Source organism: Cervus elaphus, chromosome 31, assembly GCF_910594005.1.
Source record: "Cervus elaphus chromosome 31, mCerEla1.1, whole genome shotgun sequence".
Taxonomy (NCBI): domain Eukaryota; kingdom Metazoa; phylum Chordata; class Mammalia; order Artiodactyla; family Cervidae; genus Cervus; species Cervus elaphus.
The window spans coordinates 37,095,696-37,121,053 of record NC_057845.1 but is presented as its reverse complement, the minus strand read 5'-3'; the positions used below and the strand labels follow the sequence as shown (position 1 = coordinate 37,121,053).

Sequence of the window (25,358 nt, the reverse complement as noted above, 5' to 3'; positions counted from 1 at the left end):
GTTTTCCAAATTTGCTAGCATATTGAGTGCAGCACTTGCACAGTATTGTCTTTGAGGATTTGAAATAGCTTAGCTGGAATTCTATCACTTCCACTAGCTTTGTTCGTAGTGATGCTTCCTAAGGCCCACTTGACTTCATATTACAGGATGTCTGGCTCTAGGTGAGTGATCACACCATCGTGGTTATCTGGGTCATGAAGATCTTTTTTGTATAGTTCTTCTGTGTATTCTTGCCACCTCTTGTTAATATCTTCTGCTTCTATTAGGTCCATACCATTAGGATTGACATATAATTACAGGTCTGACTACAGGTCTATGACAAACTACAAGATCTGGTGACTCAAAGAACAACAGGGATAAAAAAGAAATGGAGGGAACCATGTTTTCATCTCTGAGGATCCAAGAGAAGCGTTCTATTGGTAAACTGCCTTTGGGTTGTTTTCTCAGCTTTCGGTGATCTCTTTAATTGTCCTGTGACTCAAAGGACTGGGACCGGTCACCAGGTAGACACTTGATTGTCTTTCTCTTTATTCTTTCCTCTTAGTATGGGTGCTTGAGCAAATAGCAGTTATGAAGGCCTTTGCTTTGAGATGAACAATAATAATAGCCGTAAGGATTATGTTGAACAATTATGAACACTAACAATATGCCAGAGACTATACTGGTATAGACTAAGCATAATACACAGATATGAAGGACTTTAATCTTTATGTTAGTTAGACACTGATGCTATGTCCTTATTTTCCAGGCCACAGTACTGGAGTGGGTAGCCTTTCCCTTCTCCAGGGGATCTTCCCAACCCAGGGATTGAACCCAGGTCTCCCACATTGCAGGTGGATTCTTTACCGTCTAAGCCACCAGGGAAGCCCAAGAATACTGGAGTAGGTAGCCTATCCCTTCTCCAGCAGATCTTCCCAACCCAGGAATCAAACAGGGGTCTCCTGCATTGCAGGCGGATTCTTTACCAACTGAGCTATCAGGGAAGCCAAATTAAAGTTATGGAGTTTGTAATTTGTTTTGCTGTGTTACAGTTTAGTTTTAACTAACACTCACAGGTCATCTAAAAGAGAGAATGAGAAATTAAGCATTATATTACTAAGTATTATCTTTCCTTTACGAATATCTAGAACATCACAAAATATAAATATGGCATTTTATAAGTTATTCTCTTCTGGAACATATACATAAATAATTTTCTATGATTCTTTCAATTACTAATCTGAAAAAAAATTCATTTTTTAAATCATTGAAATTTCTTGCTTGTGTTCTATTTTCCTAATAATTTGAGAAATTACAGAAATAGATACACAAGCCAGGTTCCAAAACATGCACAATATTCTTGGGTGGTTTTGCATGACCATCATGAATGAATAATCCTCGGTCACTGGCCAACATTGGATATAATATTATACCCATTGGATAAGACTTAGAATCAGTAAACAAAATTGATAGGTGTAGCATTAAATCAGGTGTGAGGAAATTTTCTAAGAAAAATGAAGTGAGACCTAGAAAGGAGACAATAAAATATTGGACTATCTACAGGTATGCACGCACACTTAGATACACTCACACCCTACAGTTTGAATTTCAACAGTAGCTGAAGCACAGACTAATCTAATGTCGACTCTTGTTGACTCCTGGTCCCATGAATAGCAGTCCTTTTTTATTTATGAGCTTGTGGGTATGAAGAATCAAGCCCCAGGACATTTATTCAGAATATTTACGAAGTGTGCCTAACAGCAAAATGCAGAATTTTTCTTTCTCAATTCAAATGGTTTGTATTTTTAAACTCAACAATATAGTCAGACTCAACAAGAATTTGAAAAAAATTAGTACATACAAATTGAAATAAAACAGGACAGGCGGATTAGGGATTAGAGTGACCCCAACCGAGTCTTTCTGTTTATTACTTGGATCAAAGTATAAGGAAGACAAAGAATGACCTAATTTTAATACCAGTGACCTCAGAATAACCAGCCCTGCAAAGTATCATTTTTCCACTTCCAGGATTTCTCTGGGGAATTCAAATAAAAATTGGTTCTTTTCCTCCTCCGAGAGGACATCTGGAGAGTTTATCAATGGATAGGAATTTGTCTCTCACTGTGAAGAGCCTGTGATGTCTCTTCATGCGCACCAGGGGAATGTAGGCTTTTTGAGCAGCTGCAGGCATTGGCGTTTTTTTAGACCTAGCCCCAGACATGGGGTCTGAAGGGGAAATTTATAGGCTGGGTGATGTGCACTGTGAGCTCACACTTTTACTAGACAAATTAGATAGGTTTCAATCCGTGCAGCTGTAAACGATGTCCTGCAGAGTTCCACCTGATCTTTTACAGCTTTTCATAAATCAGTACCTACTGGCCGCAGACTGCAGTCATTAAAAAGAAATCATGGAAATTACATGTTTGCTCAGGGGAAGCAAAAAATAACTTTCCTCCCTTTCTTTCTGCCTCCTTGGATTTTGGTTTGTGAATTATTCTTTTGTGGATTTTCATACTGTTGCTTTAAAGAGGTACACATATATTTTATTCCCACCAGCTCTTACTTTATCTGTAAATGCCCATAACAATTAGCACCAGATACTCGGGACAAATGTCAATAAGTAACTGTTAGTCCCAGGAATATCTTCTTATAAGGATCTTATTTCAGTATTGCACCAGAATTTTAACTCTAAAATTGAATGTTAAGTTATCCTTTTATAATATAGACAGACTCTTTTGGGTTTACAAAGGGTTTTATTTTTTATGCATTAAAATAATGATTTATATATATTTCTTGAATGAATAAGTAGAAGCCCACTGAGTCTAGAAGTAAATATTAGTAATGTTGAAGATGTATTCTATCCCACTATAATTATGTGCTTTTTGTCTGTTGTTGTGAATAGTTTCAGGGACCATAAAGAGTAGTTTCTCAGCAGCAAAATGTTAATTATATCTATATTTATTGATACTATTGCCTGAGAATGGTAATATACTTTTCAATTCCTTTTATAATTTATTGTCAACATTTTTATTTCAAAGAGTATCTTATTGTATTTCAAGGGAAAAAATGTGTATTTGCCAAATTTCTAAATGTGAATTTATGGTCATTTTCATCTTTTTATCCTTAATATTAGAAATTCCAAATAGGATTAAACAAATTTAACTTGTCATCAGTAACTAAAAATAATGTTGAGTACATATAGTTCCCAACAGGAGACTAGTACATAAATGACACATTAAGGAGGAGTAAAGTCATTGTGTTTATTTTAATTGTCTCTAGACCTTAAGGACAAAATCTTAGCAGTCATAGCTATTACGTCTGGTTTAATTTCTCCCAATGGTAAAATTACTTGCTTTGATTTTTAAGACTAAAAAAAAAGAGATCACCTGAGTATTTGGAATATTTGCTTTCTTCTAAAATGTTCTTTATCATATTTGTTCAGTAAGAAAAGTCACCCTGTCACTTTCAGAATTGGAGGTCAAAGTCATTTTGAGAAATAGATTGTTTTTTGGTCCTTAGACTTCTATTAAAGTACATAATATTTGTCAAAAAAAGTAGACATTCTCTAAAAGGAATATATTTTGTTCTTTTAGAGATCAGTAGCATTTGTTAATGTTAATTTAGTGCCATTAACAGGGAAAAATTACAAGTACTGCTTATTTTTGTTCTTATTTGTTCTGCAACTTAATGAAGATAAATCCCTACAAAGTTAGCAATTAGAATTAGCACAATAAAACAATATATTTTAAATCATTTCAATTAAATTAACTAAGTATAATTGACTCTAAGAATCTTATTCTAGGTATTTAAAATATATCATTTAAGTCTTTAGACTATAAATTAGGTTACCTTCATTTAGAACCTCATTCTAAAAATATTGGATGTATTATATCATTCTGTATGCCCAAAATTTATATTCTAAAAATTTATGATAGTATTGATGAATCCAATGACACGGAGTTTGAAAATTTTGTGAATTTAAAGAAAAAATCATTTCTCTATTTCATTTTATATACATAAATATCCCCAAATAAAGGCATCTTCTGTCTGAATAGAAATGAATGAATGCATCTGTCATGTTTCTTTTAGTCTTTAAAATTTTTAAATTTATCTATATTTATAAAAGTAATACAATTAATTTATTTAAATCTAGGTGTCATATTTTATACATGTAAAATTAGTTGTTTATTATACAATACATAAACATGGTATAATATGTATTACACATATATATATATATATATAAAATACAAAACTAATCTTCACTATAGTTTCTTTTAAAAATGAATTTTGCTTACTTTTTAATCTGTATAACAAAAACAAAGAGCTGACTCATTGGAAGAGACCCTGATGCTGGGAAAGACTGAGGGCGGAGGAGAAGGGGGTGACAGAGGATGAGATGGTTGGATGGCATCACTGACCCAATGGACATCAGTTGGAGAAAACTCCAGGAGATGGTGAAGGGCAGGGAAGCCTGGCGTGCTGCAGTCCATGGGGTTGCAAAGAATCAGACATGCCTTAGCAACGAAACAACAAATAACAAAAACATAGTATAAAGTGAGAGGAAATTTATCTTTCTAAGACTCTTTCTATTTATTTTTAAAGCAGCAATTTCTACCAAGGACTTCTTTAAGAAAGATTTTTCCAATTCTTAAAAAAGGAAGAGTTCTATTTTTACCCTTTTATACATGTGCATTATGACTATATTTTTCACTTTTTTCTATATTTATCAAAAGCATTATTTTTGCATTGTATTTTCTTTTTCATCATCCCAATTATAACTAAATCTTTTAAAATGTTGTACCTCATCTATCATTCTAAAAGAACCAAAACAACTATCTGAAAAAAACCTCAATGTCTTTCTCACTGTTTAGAGTGGCTCTTTGCCTTTGTTGTCTTTTTTTTGCCTCATTCTTTTGCAGCTTTTGATAATACAATTCATTCTATCTACTTTTGGAAAATTCCTTGAGCTGTAGTTTTTCTAATGGTTTAAGTTTCATTCCTAACTCTGTCTGTTCCTATTCCTACCTACCACTTCATATATTCTGCTCTGATATTGGTACTGTTCTCCAAAGCTCTAGACAGAAACCCTCTTCTTTCTTTCTGGATAGAAGTCTATGCAGTGGGTTAGTATTCTGAGATAATAGCTAATGTTTCAAACACTTTTCCTTCTAGGATTGCCAGCTACTGGCTTGGTTGCCTCTATAGTCCTCTTACAAGGAGTCTGAAATCTCCATAACCTACTGTGATACCTGGTTACGCACTATAGAAGCATTCATTCATTTCAATCAGTTTCTTGGTTCTTACAGATTTTTGAGGTCTACACTAAGTGACGGAGGGATTTAGAGGCTTCAGAAACACCACTGACCACAGGGCAGCACAGGAGAAGCAAGGAGAAGCTCCCAGTCTGCGAGATTGGGAGGGAGGTGTCTCCCTGTCAACCCATGCAGACAAACACGCTCCACTATTCACAGATTACAGTCTCCCTATGAATCTCAGGATATGAGAGCTTTAAGTAGAAATTATATTATTATGTAGAAGAATAAAGATGAATATACTTGGGGTAAAAATCAGCATGACTAGATTGAGACTTGTACCTTCTAAATGTGTTTCTAACAGTGTTGTTTTGAAAAAATTATCTTTGCAGAGAGAAGGCTTGAAATTGGATGCCTAGCTTTAGTCTCTCCCCCAGCTTGAGATGCAACTTTCCACGTTCTTGTGGGCCTCAGTCTCATTGTGTCCAAAAGTCTCATCTTCCTCACAGCGCTGTTCATCCTTCCGTACTTGGTACCCCGTTTAGTGATAGCACTGTCCGCAGAGTCCTCCTTGTTCACCTGCAAATATTCTCTGCTACTTCATGTCACGCTGCATGGCTCACTCCTCACCATGTCTTACAATGCTTCATTACAACTGCTTGAATTCACACCTTTCTGATAAATTTTCTCTTCTTTACTCTAGCCTAGTCCTTCCCAAGACTACTGAAATCACCTCCTTACTCCTTATCATGCACTCTTCCTCTCCAGCTCTTCTAGGTATATTTGCAGAGAACTACTCCACAGGCAAAGTGCAGTCTGCCATTTAATTGTCTTCAATGGCTCCTCTTTTCCTCATGGGCAAAAGTCCAGATTTCTAGAGATGACACTCAGTCTTCCCTTATCCGGTGAAATCATCTAGTGGCTCCTTCCTCATAATTCCTTTTCTAATACTATATCATACCAGAAATAGATTATGCAGCGTAAATTGAAGTATTGTGAATTTTTGTGTATCTTGATTTTCTGTACAGTGTTCTCCCAGCCTGGTATGATCTTATCCTGTTATCTACTGGTGGACATTTCACCCATCATCCACAAGTTGCTCAGTTCCAAAAATTATTTCTCTGCAACTTCCAGAGCCTCTCAAAGCTCAAAGTAAACTCATTCTTTGTTCATGATTCTTAAACACTTTGTCTTTTTGCTCCAATAATTACTTAATCCGAGGGATATTACAGTTGACCTTGAACAACACGGAAATTCATTTAGTCTGTCCTCCCTATTTGCAGTTTCTCCTATCTGAGATTCCTTGGCATCCCCAGATTCAACGAACACAAACCCCATAGCAGTGTAGTGTTTGCTACTGAAAAATATCTGTGTATTAATGGGCCCCTATAAGCTTCCCCAGTGGCTCAGCAGTAAAAAATCCGCCTGCAGTGTAAGAGTCTCAGGAGATGTGAGTTTGATCCCTGGATTGGGAAGATCCTCTGGCCGAGGGCTTGGCAACCCACTCCAGTATTCTTACCTGGAGAATCCCATAGATAGAGGAGCCTAGCGGGCTACAGTCCATGGGGTCACAAAGAGGCAGAAACGACTAAAGATAAGGAGCGTGTACATACCCATGGACACCTACAATGCAAACCTGAGCTGTTCGGGGGTTAATTGTATACTATTGCTGAACTTTTCCTCCTGTTTTCAATGCAAGCTGTTGCAAGTGGAGGCTGTGTCTCTTTACCTGTATAATCACCACGTGCTAAGTTGCTCCTGTCCTGTCCAACTCTTTGGGATCCTATGGACTATAGCCTGCCAGGCTTTTCTGACCATGGGATTCTCTAGGCAAGAATACTGGAGTGAGTTGCCATGCCCTCCTCCAGAGTATCTTCCTGACCAATGTCTCTTACATCTCCTGCATTGGCAGGCAGGCTCTTTACTACAAACTGCCACTTGGGAAGCCCTCAGGGCCCAGTAATAGCACTTCATACAAAGTAAATGCTAAATAAATCTTCATATTGATATACAGTCAAAACTTCAAATTTATTCATGTCTCCTCCATTTACTCTACTTTCAGGAAAATGAATCAATTACTGGAGAACAAACATAAAATGTACTCCAACTTCCTTTCCTTTCTCACCACTTCTTGCAACATCTAAGTAAGTTTTTAATATGATACACCATGACCATCTGCTTAAACACATTCCCTACTTTCAACAGTGATATTCACAAAGACACTCTCACTGGAAGATTCTTTGGGAATGTTTCTGCTATGAATCATCAACTCTAAGGAAGGTTGAAAAGTAAAATAATGCATTATAGTAAGATTTCTGTAACAGTATATGAAATAAAATGTGCCATAAAACTAACTAGACTCAGGCAGGCTCTGGAAAACAACATCCCTATTAAAAAAAGATAGAATGATGTTGTTTTTCCTAAAGGACTTTATAGACATAATTCTTTACATTAGTCCAAATAACTAAGTCATTCAGAAATTTGAATCCTTGGTGCCATCCACAAACTCAGATTGAGACAGTCTCCAAGTGTATTGAAGAGGAAGGGAAACATAAGATTTATGCTTAGGGGAAAATGATAAGCTTTTACCTTTATGACTAGTGTCTGTAGAAATCCATATAATGAACAGGAAAAAGAACTGGAATGTTTTTTCTAAAAATTGTGTGTCTGTTGAAATGGAAATTTATTATTATTTCAGCAAATGCATATTCATGTGTGTAACAGATGTTTATTGAGTTTCGAGTAACAACTTGGTAATACAAGGGAAGCATGGCATCTGATCTCATTGGTCTTAGAGTTAATTGGAGGAATGAATACTTAGAAAATGCACACAAGTGAATTACAGTTGGGATGAAGAAGGATGTCTGACATGCTTTGACTTTCTGAAGGAATCTGAAGTTGGTCACTGAGGCTACCATATTATTTAAGTGAAAGGAGCTCAGGTTGAAAGGCTGAAATGCTCCCCCACAAACCAGTTGTGTAAATCAAACAGCCTTACATCTCTGCCTTAAATGCCTTAATGGGTTCCTCATGTATTTCAAAAACTTCCAAAGTCCTCCCCATGACCTGGGTAGCCTCAAGTACTCTGGCTTCTGTTTGCCTTCTTATGACAGACTCTTCCTTTCCCTTCTGTCCTTCCATTATGCTGTTGTCCTTCTGCCATTTTCGAGAACCCTTTAGACTCATCTGCAGTTTATTTTTTACTATGCCTAGAGTTCTTTTTTTTTCCCCAACCACCTTTTAATGATCGATCACAGCCTTTTATTTATTTCCTTCCTATAATCCCTGCCTGTCTATTGTCTATTTGTATACATTATAGAAGATGTTTATTCATCTTATAGAACATAAACTCCAGGATTGTAAGAAACATATTTGTCTTCATCACTGTTCTCCAGCATCTGCACATGCGTAGCCCATAGTAGATCAGCATACAATAAATAATTGATAAAAAATGAAGAAATTAATATTTGAATAAAAGAAAGGACATTCGAGGAGCAGGGGTATTTAAATCATCAAAAATAATGTAGATTTTTTTCCTAAGTACAATGGAAATTCAAAATTGGTTTTAAAGAGGTGACAAATTATATTGTATATACACAATTTATTGAATTCTCCAGGCATGTATATTGGAGTGGGTAGCTATTCCCTTCTCCAGGGCATCTTCCTAACCCAGGAATCGAACCTGGGTCTCCTACATTTCAGGCAGAATATTTACCATCTGAGTCACCAGGAAAGCCTGATATATATTTATCAATACATAATTTATCAATATATATAGATGGATAGGAAAATTCTGAAGACTCTGTGAGAGGTGCTCAAAGCGGGACAAGAATGGAATCAGGGGACACGCTGGGAGATTACTGCAGTGCCCTAGGTCAGAAGGAGAAAAAGTCAGAGGAGAGAGTGTTTGCAGTGAAAAGGGAGAGAAGTGGATCGTGCTGACACGGTGATCACCTGGGCTGAAGTGTGGAGGCCGAGAAAGCGGGGCCAAGATGGCTCTAATACTGATTGGGCAGATGTGTAGGCGCCAGTGTATCCAACTAAATTCAAAATGCAGTAGGAGGATGAGATTATCAGCGGTAAATAAAAGGATAAACTTTTGAATATCAAGTATTGAAATGTCTGTCTTTGAGACCCTTATTGGAGAAGTTTGGCTCTGAAGGGTGGTAGAAAAATAAGGAAGTAGTTGACAAGAGATGTGGAATCAGCAGAGGTGATGTTGATAAACAGCCCTTTCTAAATTCCCTTGATGATAAAAATTACCTGGAGTTTTTTTTTATCAAATGTCCAAATTCCATTCTCCTTTCCTGCAGATTCTGAAGTAGTAGCTTGGGTTAGACCTGGATATTTGAATATTAATAAGTTCCCTCTGGTGATTCTTTTACTAGGGTAATTTGAGAAACAATGTAATAGAACATATTTTTATGGCAATAGTCTTGCAGAAATAAAGAGCCTGCCTATGCAGGAGAGAGGGAAAGAGACTGGATACACAGGGGATGGAAAGGCGAGAGAAAAAGGCATTTGCCTCTGACACTGGAAGCATACTTCCTCTCTCTCTTCTAATTACAGGAAAGGAGGACTCTCCTCTCTTGTAATTATGGGAAAGAAGAACACCAGTATGTTTTTGTTTTGTTGCTGGAATTTTCCATCTGATGGCTTGTATTTTCTTAATAAAGCATGTGGCAAGGGCATTACTGGAAAATTAAAAGGGAAGAGGAATATATGTAATCAGCTATGAAAAAGAGTAAAACAATCATTGTCAAAAGTGGGAAAGAAAATTTTCTAGAGAAAAATAAGATCTCTTGACATTGTTGCATGGCAACATAAGGTTATCATTAATAAATTTATAAAGGCATAATCTGCCCAGCTGTGCATTTTAATGTCAATAAGGAAACATAAGCACAATTTCTAAAATTTTTATAGTGAATTAAGAAAAATATGTTCCCTAAAATTACATATTTTGTGACAAAATAAATGGAATATATTAAAGTATTACATACTATATATTAGGATAAAAAATGTTCAGTTACTTTAATAAGAACGGAATAGTGAATTCAACAAAATTTGAATATGATAATATACAATTACATAATATGATCTGATAGTAAGATTAATTTTCCATATAGAATTGGGTTTAAATATCTAGATAATATTACATGAGCTAGTTTTTATATTGGTAGTGTCCCTATGGAAGTGGCTTGAATGCTGTTTCATGATATGGAAATAGGTGAAAAGATATGCTTTTTTGCTATTGAGTAAAGTTTAAAAGAAATGGCTTCAGGGTATAAAATGAGGACCGAACGGCTAAGGGAAAGGCAGGTCTGTTAGCCGGTTGGTTGGTAAACTGTCAGGTGGGTTTCTAAATGAGTCTGCACAGTCTCATTCTGAAATTTAGGACAGAGATTCATCCTTGCAGGATAAGTTATCAGTAGTTTTACCTAGTGGATATATATTAATAAATTCAATGTTATTGATCTCCTAAAAGTTATTTCTAACAAATAATCTATGACTCTTGTATACTTACATTAAGATTTTGATGCAAATTCTCTTTATTCATTTTATTCAAATGTAATGTAAAAACTGGATCATATATGCTCAGTATAATTGTTTCCATTAAGGTAAAAAATTACATACTCTAAGTGCATTAGCAAGTACTCTACCAAGTTGAAAGTCACAACTCTTAATACCTGTCAGTGAAAACAACAGATGTGCACAAAAATAAGAAAATTCTTTCCTATAAGGTATTATATTAAATCTTTTATACATGAGTCACAGTAAATCATCATTATGCAGTATGTGTACATGTCAATTAATATTGTGGACTTTTGTGCACAGTAGGTATAGTTTTTTACTAAAACTCTGTAATTTAAGAACACATTATCAAAATGTAGAACTGTTTTTCACTTATGTGTGCAATGAGCATATAATTGACATTTCTCAAAACCATTAGGACAACCCGGTGATTCTCAGCTGGGAGGATTATGCATCAAGTCTAATGGACATCGTGCCCTCAGGGTTGCCTCATGGCTACAGTGTGGTGACATTTGTGTTGCTGTCCAGGAACACTGACATTATTATACTCTTAGTTTTATCCTTCACAGTGTCTAACAAAGTAATTGGCACATAATATGGGTTAAACAAAGATTTGTTTAATCAAGGGAAAATTGCATTCTGCTAGCCAGTGCAATGGCTTGGTGGCACTATTATTATTTTTGTAATTTTATTTTAAATGAGGATTAAATCAAGACTTTGCTAGAATTCCCCAACACTCTAGATTTCCTTTATTTTGTTTAAGTAACAGAGAGTGGAAAGAATCTATGTGCTCAGGGTTTCTATTGTCCAAATACTGAAGCCTGAATGTATACGTGCTTCTAGGTAAGATGCAAGTTAAAAAATATCAGAACTTTATCAGTGTAATTAAGTAGAATGAGATTTCCTCCTGAAAGTTTAAAGAGAAAAGAAAAATGTCTTTCTAGTCTTGAGGAATATAAGTTTCAAAGTATGCAGTTGGGGGAGTGAAAGAAAAAAATTAACACCTTGGAGATAAAAATACATTCATCTCAGAGAGTGTGCAGGATGTAAAATCAAATGTGTCACCTTGCTGCCGCACTGGTGATGATCTTCAGACTGCCTGGGTTCCGGATGAGCTTGTCCAGAATGCTGACAATCTGCTCAAACTTGGGTCTGTTGTTTCTGTCTTTCTGCCAGCAGTCTAGCATCAGCTGATACAACGCAGCTGGGCAGTCCATGGGAGGTGGCAGTCGATAGCCTTCATCCACAGCTTTAATTACCTATGTGAGAAGCAAAGTTTCCGGGGACTTAAAAGAGGTGGAATTTCTTTTATTATAACACTTCTTTTTGGGCAGGTCACACTTCAACGTATATTTCAAAGTAAAGTGAAAAGGTTTTCATTTTAAATTTCTTAAAAAGATAACAGCTTATTAAATAAATATTATTCATGTCTGAAAATGTTATATAAATAAGATCGAGACAGAGAAAGTGGATTTAAGAAAGAAAAGTTTGTACAGTAACTTTCTGGATTAAAATCAAAAGAAATGTTCTATGATACAGGAAATTCAGTAAACTATAAAGAAACTCTTATGTGGTAATAAATATTTCTGTGAAAATTATATATAAATGGATGAATGGAGAAAAAAATAACACAGATTTTTAGCTATATCACAATTAAAATGGTTCTTCTCAAATCGTAGTCAGTTCCTTTGTTAAAAGCCCATGGGTTGAACAATTAAGTGACTCTTAGTTAATCAGCATTTTTAAGTCATGTAAAGTCATGATTTTCAAACATTACTCTGTATCAGAATCATCTGGAGAACTTATTAATACACAGATAGCTAATCTCTGATTCAATAACTCTGGGGAAAGTCCTGAGAATTTGCATTCCTACAAATTCCCAGATCTTGCTAAAGCTTCTGGTCCAGAGAGCACATTTTGAGATCCTCTGATACAGAAAGAATTTGGAAAATAGAGATGTGGAAAAGTGAGTCTGATTTTCCCAGTGTCATTATAAAACGTGGCTTGTTTGAAGAGGTTCAGAAAGATTTTTATATCCAAATACATTAAAAGCAATTTTATATGTGGTGAGTAGGAAATGACTAAAAGTGTCTCAGCTTTCCTTCTTATGTGTCTTTGAGATCATGCTCACAGTTTCTGGCTAAGCATAAAGAAAACTCTCTGTGTGCTGAATCCATATGCCAATAGCATCCTTGCATTAAGCATTAATAAAGCATGACTTATAAAAACAAAAATCCTTTTGAAAAATCATATCACAGTTCTAATAGAAAGTTAACGATTATTTTCTCTATATCGAGACTTCAATTTGTATAACTAACTTCATGTGCAAGTTTAATACATTATAAGAAACAGCATGTTAGAGATTGGTTGTTTGGTCTGACTTTGGGAAATACTATAGTTAAGTAAACAAAATGTTGGCACAGATGCATTAATTGAATCTACAAAGGATGGCAGAGTGTATCTTACTAATGTTACACTGAAACAATTTTGTAGCAAAAATAATTCAAACATTTCTTGATATCTATTGGCCATTTTGTCAGGCACTTATTTCATTACATTTTATTACAAATGTTTTCTTTTTGTCTCACTTCTAAACCCCTGCTTTAGGGAAAAATGTGAAGCTGTCAGAGCAACTCAATTAATATCTTTATAAGATTTGGAAACAATTTCGTCTCTTCTAAGTATTCTGTTTCAATGTCACAAACTGGGAGCCACCTGGTTTCATTATGCTCCACTTCCTTGCACAGCTTGATCTCTTAATCTGAACCCATAACTCATAGACTACAAATACTTACATCCTGATTGGACATCTCCCAGTATGGTCTCTCTCCATAGGACATCACCTCCCAGAGAACAATTCCGTAACTCCATACATCGCTGGCTGATGTGAATTTGCGGTAGGCTATGGCTTCTGGTGATGTCCACCGGATTGGGATCTTCCCTCCCTTGGAATGTAAAATTGTGTATACATACACGATCAATGACTAAAACATACTATATACATTATCATCTGAATTTGACTTAATTTGTTGGGGTATTTCTTTTATGAAATGGACTGTGGGTTTCTTCTGATATATCTCGATGTTCATCTATTCTAATACCAATGAGTGAGTGGCAAAGGGAAAAACATTTGAAAATTGCTAGAATGCTGACATTTTATATCAGTTATGGCACATTTATCAGTCATCTGTAACAACAACTTAAAGTAGATAGGATATATCATACATTAGAATTAATTGAGGTGGATGTGTGTGCTTAGTCGCTCAATCATGTCCGACTCTTTGTGACCCCACGGACTGTAGCCCGTCTGACTCCTCTGTCCATGGGGGTTCTCCAGGCAAGAATATTGGAGTGGGTTGCCATGCCCTCCTCCAGGGGATCTTCCCAACCCAGGGATCAAATTCAGGTCTATTAATTGACGTATCTCAAATCAACTTTTATTGATTTAAAAGATTTATGCACGAACAAACAAACTTAGTGCTAATGTAGATTTGTAAAGAATTTATACCACTTCTTTACACACAATTTTTTGTAGGTATTTGCTAATTAAATACATTGCAAATGAAAGTATACATCTAAAAACACTTTAATATATTCATCAATCATCTTAATTAATTTACTCAGTTCCTCACTCCACCATTAGCTACTGAAGTACCCTCCATGTACAAGGTAGACACCATATGAGCTCGAAAGATATAATAACTACAATCTGAGAATTTACAGTCTAAAGCAGGTATTGCTTCTATGAGTTATGGGAGATATAAATGTATAATTCCCATGGAATTTGCTCTCAGTTTAATAAATACATTTAATAAAGATGTGCTGAGTAGTAACCATATGGGAAGTATTATGGTAGTCACTCTGGGTGAGACAAACATAAATAACACACTGGCCCTTCTGTTTGGGAAATATCAAGCAAATAGTAATGATAATTAGTTGTTGTGAATAACTAAACGCAGGGAGAAATAACTAGTGCTTCACATCTGAAACTTTACAATAGAATCATCTTGGGCTCATGCTGATTAAAACAGAAATTCTGATTCAGTAGTTCCGAGTGTAGGCAGGGTCTGCAGGTGATTCGGGAGCGTTTTAGAAATCAGATCCTGCCTGCATTGGGAAAGAAGGCGGTAGTGTAACTGCCGTGATGCGGAACATGGAGCCAAGTTTCTCATTTGAGAAATTGAGGCGGTCACATATGAATTGAGCCTTGTAAATTGTACCAAATTTTATATAACCAGGAAAAAGGGATAGCTTTTCCAAAGAATTCATATCATCAAAATGTTATACTATATTCATCAAAGTGTGTTCTATTGACGTTTACCTCATAGGACTTCACTGCCTCTTAAGCAATGCTCGAGGGTGACAATATATTGCTTTAGAGAAACGAATTGGTCACTTGGGAGGTAAGTTATTAAATCTCATTATGCTTGAATTTCCTCACCTGTTATTTTGGAAATGAACAGTTCATAGCATCGTTGTGAGGCTAAATGACAAATGTCAGAAAATCTCTAGCATAATTCCTGGCATACAGTAAAGCCTCAAGAAACATTAGTTTAATACTGCCACACTTTTAGAGAAATGGCATAAATCAAAGCACAGAGGAGGAAAATATATGTTCTGGAAAAACAGTTTCCCGTGTGGTAATACTACAGAAAACGTGGAGACATGTAACAGGAGAGGATGGCAAAGGTCGAATTGGCTTTAATCACAGCAACATTGAGCAAGGGTTATCCTTGAGAGGAGAGTGGCATGTGCGATTGGAACTATCTCAGTCAACTGCTTGACACGTTTCTTCGATATTTTCACACAAGAGAGCTGTTCAGAAAGAGTACTGTCAGGAGGTCTTTGAAGGCGGTCAGGCTTACACGGGGTTTTGAAGGATGCATGCAACTGCAGAGAAGTGAGCGCAAAAAGGACTGGGCTCAGCCTTCTTGAGAGGATTCCAGCCTGAGGTTGCCCATGATTTATACCACTGCAGCAAAATCAAGTTGGAGAGATGGGGGCTGGACTAGGGGAGCTTTGGGAGTCAGTCAGAAGCCCTATAGAGTTCAGCGCGCATTGGAGTAAAGATGATCCAGAACCAGAAAGCAAGATAGAAAACACTATGGAGAAGTCCCTCTGCTGTTCACCTCACAGAATCACAAAATTGTTTGCTAATTGGCTACACTCCGATACAAAATAAAAAGTTTTAAAAAAGAGGGCTTATTTTCTTAGAAGTTGCCCCTTTATTTTCCATCTCACTTATACTCACTTATTCATTCTCATTTTTAGAGTTTGTATTCTTTTCAACAAAAATGCAAAAGATCCTTTTTATATTTAAATTTGGAGGGCCCCCCCCACCCCGTCTAATATTGCCCTTTCTCTGCCAATACATTCAATGCTAATAATAATAATAATAATATTTAAAAAAAGAAATTAACTTACTTGCACCTGCCAAGACCAAGTTTGGTTTTTAAGGATTCAAGATTTCAAATACTATCCCATCATTTTGATAAAAACAGAACTACACATGTGCCATGTAACTGAATCTATTCAGGATGCCAAATGGAATTAAAGGGCATACATTCTTTCTCTTTTAAAGAACTCTGAGAATTAACAGAAGTCAAACAAATTGTATTCACGGGGCAAAGAAAAGATAATATTTAAAAATCTCAGCTGAATGTCTTATCTTTGCTACAGACAGTTTACCATTTCCTTTCCTTTGCCCAAAACAATTTACTAGTAGCACAAAAATTGCACTAAAGAAAGAAAGCTTTCCATGTTGAAAACTTTGTATCTATTAAGAAAATATAAGGCACAGATATGTATCACCTTATCAAGATCTCTTGAAATAAAAATACAGACATAAAGAAAAAATATCCAAACCAATAGATTGATGACAACCATAAACAAGGTGTTTTAGACTGGTTGGTTTTGTGCCCTGAAAATGAAGTGATAGTCATACATTGAAGATTCTCATTCTGCCCCTAGGCAGCCTTCACTGGGTAAAGAAGAGAATGAAGATGATTAAGGATTATTGATTTGCATTCAGGGATTTTTTTGTCATTGACAATAGATTTATAATATACATAAAGCAACAAATAAAGTGTATAATCTTTAATAGAGTACTCAATAAGTGTTTTGCCCTTTCTTCCATTCCAGTTCCCTTCAAATAGCACACTTTTACAATTTGTGTAAAGAATTTGATAAATGAATATATAAGGGAAAGCTTATTGCCAACTATTAATACAAAGTGTTCAAATTTATCATTTGTTTTTATTGCTGCTAAAAATTCAACAGAGTAAGAAGAGTTTTATAATTTTTTTACTTCTTCCATGATCAGTAAGCAACTTGGCACTCTGTCTTCAAATGAGAGAAAAATAAGCCAACATATTCATGGTATACACTTAATTAGAAATCAAACTACAGGAGCAAATCTGAGCTCATAATATTGTAGAGTTTGAGGAAGGATGAGTGTCCTGTTATTACAAACTCTTTAAACTGAACATTGTAGTTTCAAATACTTTATATTCAAGATTAGTAAAATAAATGTGAACAGTAGCTTTTAGCCTATGAAAGAGTGTTTGTCAGTCAGTCATGTCCAATTCTTTGTGACCCCATGTACAACAGCCTGCCAGGCTCCTCTGTCCGTGGATTCTCTAAGCAAGAATCCTGGAGTGGGTAGCCATTCCCTTCTCCAGGGAATCTTTCTGACCCAGGCATAGAACCCAGGTCTCCCTCATTGGAGGCAGATTCTTTACCATCTGAGGCACCAGGTAAGCCCTCTTGTGCCATATATTGCCATAAATAAATTGTGACCAAACTATCATTTGAAATCATAAGCCTATGAAAAGTTGAACAGGTTATAAAGCTAAAGATAATAAGCATAAGGCACATGAGTCTGTGCTCACTGCTGAGAGCCACTATTTTAGATATTGTCTTGCAAATGTGCAAAACAGGCACTCAATAAATGCTCATTAACTTGCACCGAATTCCCTTCTTCTTAAATACATGCTATTGTTTTTTCTTGGGAATCTTTCGCTCTGCCTGTTTTTTTAGAACTCGAAGACTTCTTGTTTGAACATCCTATTCAAATGTGAACTTACTGGTGGAACATTTTAGAACCTTCTAGGCTAAGATGGTGACTTCATTTTCTGTGATCCTTCTACTACTTAATTACCCTGAGTAGATCAGGATGTCCAGAGGAGTCACTGCCTTTCCCCCTTCCTCTCTGCATCCCCACAGCTTAAAACAAGAGTCTGACTTTTTTAGCTCTCAGATTAGGATTAACTATATTATGAATTTAGAGTAGCAGATTCTACTGGAGGTCTATGATCATTTTAAGAATTAAAAAAATAAGCAGTTCATTTTAAGAAAATAATACACTAAATTAAATTTTTTCAGAACATATGTATTAAGAGTGAGAAAATATACAACATAATAATAGTTTAAAACAATCATACAATTTTTGGATGTACTCTTCTTTCCCTCATCTACAGTTTAATAATGCTGTTAGTCTCATGATGATAGTAAATATAAGAATTGCTGAGCATCAATTTCTCACGGTATCTATAAAATTATTAAACTATTGTTAGGGGAAACAGACTGAAATTGCTCACCCTGACCGGGGTACCGCAGTAACCATTTGCCAGAGTTATCTTATGACAGAAGGTCCTGGTAAGAAACATAGAACTAACAAGCAACCACCAACTAAAAGAATTTGGGAAAGGTCAAAAGTTTCATGTGCCTTATCAACTTCTAAGAATCCTCCTCACTCAAATCCATCTTGGTTGAGTGTGCTGCCAGGAAGGATCCTAAGGCAGAATAATTGGCCAGACACAACCCAGAAGCTAATCCCGTCACCATAAAACCTGAGTTTGCAAGCCATGTGGCAGAGCCGTCCTCACAGTTCCCCTTACCTTCCTGCTCCCCACCTGGGTGTCCCTTCCCAATAAAGTCTCTTGCTTTGTCAACACATATGTCTCCTTGGCCAATTCATTTCTGAGTGTTAGACAAGAGCCTCCTCTCCAGTCCTGGAAGGGGCCGCCCTTCCTGCAATGCTGTCTCACAGGATGTTGTATGGACTAAGTATTTTAGAGTTTTCAGAGTGTTATAAAGATATTCATTTGACTGTATAAACTATACCTCCTAGATCAACTGTCTCGATATTAATTTTCTAGGAACTTTTCCATCCTAAAAATATCACCAATAATTTAATAAGCATGTTTAATCTATGCACATGATTATTACTTCATTCCTTTGTGGATGAGGCTAAGTAAAATCTTAAAACATGAAAATAATTATGCAAAAGATAGATTCAAATGCTGACTAAAAATATGCAGCATATTTACCTGTAGGTGAATGATTATTTATGAGTTTACACCCATGACATTTTAAAATTGAAATCAAAACATCAAAAGTAAAATGGTCATGTTTAATATTTAAAGCTTTGTGTTGGAAAAAAAAATTTAAACTTTCAACAGTTAGATCAAAAGCAAAAGAGAATAAAATTTAACAAGAATAAAAAGATGTACTATTTGTTATGTGTGATATGTCAAAGTCCAACATTATAGGAGACCTGATGGCAGATGGCTAGTCTGTTGCATAATAGTTTTTCACAAATGGCAGTGTATTCCACGTTATTCCCTGTAACTTGCAGTCCAGTGTGGACAGAAGTTATAAAGTATCTGAGAGAGATATTTGATCCCAACTGTCATTCTTTACACATTCTTTACACATGTTGGGTAACTTTAGATCAAAGTCTATATATAGTAACAATTTTGACATTCTAGACCAGATTAATTCTTTGCTTTAGGGGCCGTCCTGTGTATTGTAGTACATTTACTAGCATCCTTGACCTCTACTTAGTAGATTACATCAGTATCCTTCCAATTGTGACAACCAAAATGTCTCTAGAAATATCAAATATCCCCTGGGGAGCAAAAATCATCCTTATTTGAATACTATTGTTTTAGACTGTTTGTGACAAATCCGATCAACAAGGGAAAATGATTCCAATGAGATCCAGGATTTAACTGGATTTTATGTAGACTAAGTGAAATCCTTTCTTTTTTCTTTTTTCTCACCATTAGCACACTTTTCACAGATATTTTTACTCTTGTTCTAGTCCAGGACTAAAGTTATTCAAGTTCATCAAAGTTAATGTTCTGATATGTGGATCTTTGTAAATATAATAGCATCCTCTTGAGATTTTTCTATTTTCTATTTTCTTTCTTGTTTCCATTCTTTAATTTTTTGAAAAGAAGCTAACTTTCTATTGCTAGGAAAACTTATACTAAGCATCAATTTCTTGTTAGATGGTGGCCTCAGTAATGAAAAAGTTTGGTAAGAAATAAGTTTTTCCTACAAAAGCAAACAGTATCCATGGCTACAAAACATAAATGCCTTTGGCATAGTAAGACATTGGATAAAAGTCCTTGAGGGCTCAATTTGGTTCTGAAATAAGGGTGAAAGAAGAAGCTGTGGCCCATAAATTTTAACTTAGTCACACTTCACGATAACTCTCTCTGCCTTCAAGCTGAGCATCTGTAGATCTGAGACTATCAAAATAAAATCAATTTAACATACAATAGTCTGACTCACAAAATTTCCTATAAGTAATGCCTTGCAGGATTTATTTATATTCCTGCTTCTGATTGGACCACAATTCCTCTTCCCTAACCCCTCCCTCTCCAACAAATTTGAGCTCACATTGTTTGGCTTATATTTTTTCCTTCTTTTTCACATTAAGAAATTGCCTTTTCAGTTTATACATGAAGGGGACATTTTACATTTTTAGATGCTTACCAAACACATCCTTCAATGAGTATCCCCAAATTTGGATTTGATGAGACAAATGATGTCATCATTTGGCATACTGCCTTCCTGACACAGTAAAACTTTCTAATGCAACTGTTATTAATGAGCTAAAACTTTGAAATCAGTTGGAAATTTAGGTTTTGGTTGGTAAAATGCTTCTAGGCATTCAGAAAAGTAAAGTGCCAGATAGCTTCTATAAAAGTAATTTATGAGGACGTACTTTTTCACAATATTTTAACAGATCATAAAAAGAAACATTTACTTAAGGTGGTCTTTCTACCCACATGTAAGCTCCCCAGATATTTCTGTATTTAAGAAAAGTCTCCAATTGCTTGGAGCAAGCCCAGATTCATAGCATATGGACTGTGTATAAAACCTCAACTGCAGAGGACCCTCCAGTCCAAATTCAACAGAATTAGAAGTTAATGCTTGTTCCCCGTATTTATAATACTGAACCCAGGGCCAGTTCCTCCCAGTGCTGGAGTCTCATCTATGACAGTTAGTAACTGGGCCTGCAGGGGGACTTATGGTCAGTCACTTGTTCCGTTTGGATTCTTAAGTTTAGTAGGAATTAGGAGTTGTCGTTTCTAGGCTTAGCTTTGACCATATTATCTAATTTTTGCCAAGTGTCTTAGCCTCTCTTTGCAGGTATCTTATCATTCCTAAACCAAGGTTCATGGAAAACATAAAACTTGACTCTATGTTTAAAGTTCTATCTCTAGGAGCTATGCTAACTTATAGACTTTTGCTCTTCAACTTTCAAATTTCCGTCTAAGGGTGGTGATATTTTTAAAATTAATTAATTTGGACTCTTACAGATGATCCTAATTTTGGACTAAACTGCATACCTATTGGCGGTAATATCTGGATTTGTTTTCATTGAATGTTTACAGAAAAGTAAAAGAAGAATAAAATGATACAGGTAAAGATACTAAGGATGTTCTGGGCAGAGGCATTATATAATTGCTGAACTCTAATATAGGATTAAAGTAGTCCAAATCCTTGTTCATTTTGTCCAGAAACAGCAGTTAGAGTATGATTCATGCAGTAAACCTGTTCTTTGAAGATCTGCAATTTGGTTCTCTAAGTTTAATGAATTTAGACAGTTTAAAAGAGACATTTGGCTAAAAGCCTTGAATTTTTCAGATGCTTAACTAAGGTCGGCTCATTCACTGTGGGCTAGGGGGGCTTCATGTCTTGATTTCTAAAGAAAAGGAATGTAATTGCTGAAATCTTTGGACATTGAAGCCTAGAATCTTATGTCAGCCCCAATTTTTCTCTAATTACACACACAAATCTCTCCTTACTGGTTTAGGAAATGCTTGGCTGATCCATATTTCACATGCCTGCCTATGAGCTCTATCAGATCATACCTAGAGTGACAAATGACTTTGGAGAGTTTATCTTAGTAAACCCAGAGTAATTGAGTGTTTAACCTGGAGGCAAATATTGGCTTCTCAGGTTAGAATTGGAACTACAGAGATAAATTATTTGACTTAAGAATTTAGGATCTATCTATTGTCAGGAAGTAAACTTCATTCACTGCAGACAACAGGAGACACCAAGGTGAAGGGCAATCCAAGAAGACTCTCAGGGGAAGCATCTGTTTGAATCCCCAGTAGTTCAAATCTAAAAGCCATTGAGAGAATTGTTCCAGCAGATGTTGATTGCCACCAGAGATCAGAGACAGATGATCTCTCAGGTAGCAAAAGTCAATACTTTGAACTTTTGAAAATTTTCAATATTATATGAGATGCTTAAGAATTTCTTAAAAGTATTCACCTTGCACTCTATTAAGAAGTAACTCTATGACTATCCAGGAAATAAAGTACAAACAAATAACTTTTCTGTTACTTTCAGACTCACATAATACAATATAAAATTAGGTTATCTGATGTATATATACAAAGCAATAAAAAAATTGGGGGATAAGAATAAATATACATCCTAATATGGATACAGGTCTTTTCAATGTTCAAAGAGATTTTAAATGTTAAACTTTGTGTTTTATATATACTGAATTCCTACTTTATTTATTAAAGGTTATAGAAATTCATTTGAAAGTGAATTTTTAGCACTTGGAACACAATTTTCCAAAAAAGCCATATTAATAAGTAAACAAGTCAGAAAGACTTATTCAATATACTAGGGATACTGTATGTTTACAATAAAAATAATGAAACAAAAGTATTAAATTCATTCTATTAGAAATCAACCAAAAAAGTACATAACTTTAGTAAGCTTCGTTCCTTGGTTTTATCAATGCTGATAGCTAAAAAATTAAAGAGTTTGAGAATTTCATTATCTGCTGAGACAATTCTGATTAGACATCAAGAAAATGATTCCCTTGTATGTTTGGTAAAGATTGCTTCAAATATGTGGGCAGTTCCAGACCAATGGCTAGCAAATGAAAAGGAAAAAATAATGGGAGTGGACTTGAACCATGGTATATACAACTATGATTGAAAAAGAGTCATAGGACAGGAATGAGTCTAATTATTAGCCATTCCACGCATCAAGTGATAGGACTGGCTTGGGACAATCACAACTGCTCTTCCTCCCTATGCCAAAGTATTTGGGGCTGGTCACTGGCTTCAGCAACTATGGGAAAAGCTTCAGGCAATGTGCCATCACAAATCTGAAAATAGGGGATATTCACAAATCAACTGGAAAAGTTTTAGAAACTGATTTTTACTAAGCTTCCAGGGCTCACTGACACTACAGACTGACTCAGTCATTATTCTTTTGTTTTTTAGTCTGAGTTATATCATTGATCTGTTTACTTAATTTGTCTTACAAAGTGAGCCTGTTGGAATTAGAGAAATTATTAAAGTTATTTCATTAAACTGAAAAGTGGTTAAGGCAAAATGAACATGGCCTAGTAACCTTAATATTTACATTTTCTCCTTTACTGTCATCAATTTTCTGTCCTAATGTCATTTTATCAGAGAAACTCTCTGATCATTCTGTCTAAAGCAGCAGCTCCCTCACACTTTCTCAAGCAAGATGCCTTGCTAAATCTTTACCTGTTTGTTTATTAAGTGAAATTCCACACTAGAATGTAAGCTCATAAAGTCAGGGCTTTGCTTTCAACTTTGGATCCTCAGGTCTTAGATCAGTGCCTAGTAAGTGATATAGGCACTCAAATAATTGTTGAATGAATGACTGATGCATTATAGAGAAAACAGTTCCTGCTAGAGACTATGTGTAATGCATTTACATAGAACCTCCTCACTCCTGTATGCCACTCCAAAATCATAGTTGTGATTTTTCTTCACATAAATCTGGATGGATTATTTTCACATGTGGAAATGGTTGCGCTACCCATCTGTCTGAAACGGGTGGCTAGAAAGTGTCAGTTCTTTCATTAAACTTTGATGTAACATTAACTGAGGTTATAAAATCTTCCAGAGTTTTCTGATTTTTGAGGATATAGTTTTTACTTTGTGAAGCTACGTAAAACATAAGCTATATACTGATCCTAAGAGAGTAAAAAATATCTATATTATTTATTTTGAGCTCACGCTTAAATTATATTACTATATGAAGGACACTGATTAGATATTTACTTATTTTTTCATTCACATATAAATTCCACAGTATTATATTACTTATCAACAAAATATAATTATCTTTTTTATCACACAAAAGTTTTTAGTTCTTGAGAAATTCTACAGAACTAAGGCTCATGTTTTCTACCATTTATATTCTTCAAATGGGGTTATCCTGAACCAGAGTATTCAACCACTTAGCTTTTAATCATTCATTTTAGCCACTTTTTCTTTCTTATCTTGCAAATGAAATTACATAAGACAAAATGGTAGTAGAATATTTCTGGCATTAACTTGGCAGAGTCACAGAGAAAAAATAGAGAATAAATTATTATGTAAAATAAGATTTCTTAACACAATGCCTGAGATAAGTTTTCATTTGATTTTATCTTCTAAAAATTAAATAGGTGTTAATTTGCCATGGGCAATGTGACACAAGGCAAAACTTTTCATTCAATATAATAATCCACTTGGTAATTATTCAGTATCCCTGTCTATAACATAAGTAAAAAGAAAAAACTAATTAATGAAGGATATAACCAAGAACACAAAATTTGGTTTTCTTACATTTCCCAACTCAGTTTATGTGGTAATTATACCATTAAAATGAATTTGGGGACTTGAGAATGGGACTGAGTTTACATGTCACAGTATATAAATTAGATAAAAGTTAATATTTTCCCTAACTTAATCTTGTTTAAAACAGCAAATTGAACACTATTATCTTGAAATTTTGGATCCCATAAATTCAACATACAAATATATGTGTGCATTTAAAGTGCACACATATATATGTGTAATATTTAAAGTGAAATTTCATATGAAAAAGATTAAAAATTATTCATTTGAAAACAGTCTCACCAATAACACCCCACTTCTGATATTATAAAGTAGAGCAATTATTAGTTCAGTGCAAAAAAATAGGAAAATGCATAATTATATTCTGAAAGTTACATGATGTGTAACTAAAGAGAGGCGATTCATTTTTTCATTTGTTTTTCTCAATAACAAAAACTTTGATGTTTTAAATTTGTTGAGCTACATACTCCAATCATATTCATTTCAAGTAAAATCCAGGGTCTTTTAAGATGGTTTGCGACCTTAGGTATGTAACCACAGGTAAGCTTCAAGACCTTTCTTCAAAACATGCTACAGCATATAATACTATAAGTCAGATGTTATATTATTTAATAACCACACAAATATTTACTTAGATTTTAAGGTGTTATTTTCCTCATAAAGT

At 35.1% G+C, this 25,358-nt stretch overlaps 1 protein-coding gene across 3 annotated transcripts in view; it reads right to left on the bottom strand.

Annotated features, from left to right (window-relative positions):
* EPHA3 (EPH receptor A3) overlaps nucleotides 1-25,358 on the bottom strand; it is a 389,454-nt gene that overhangs the window by 11,652 nt on the left and 352,444 nt on the right. For all 3 annotated transcript variants that reach the window (XM_043892612.1, XM_043892611.1, XM_043892613.1), the window contains 2 exons: nucleotides 13,562-13,711; nucleotides 11,832-12,025 (listed from right to left, as the gene is read on the bottom strand). In XM_043892612.1, coding sequence (XP_043748547.1) covers nucleotides 11,832-12,025; nucleotides 13,562-13,711 — 344 coding nt within the window. The remainder of the gene's footprint in view (nucleotides 1-11,831; nucleotides 12,026-13,561; nucleotides 13,712-25,358) is intronic.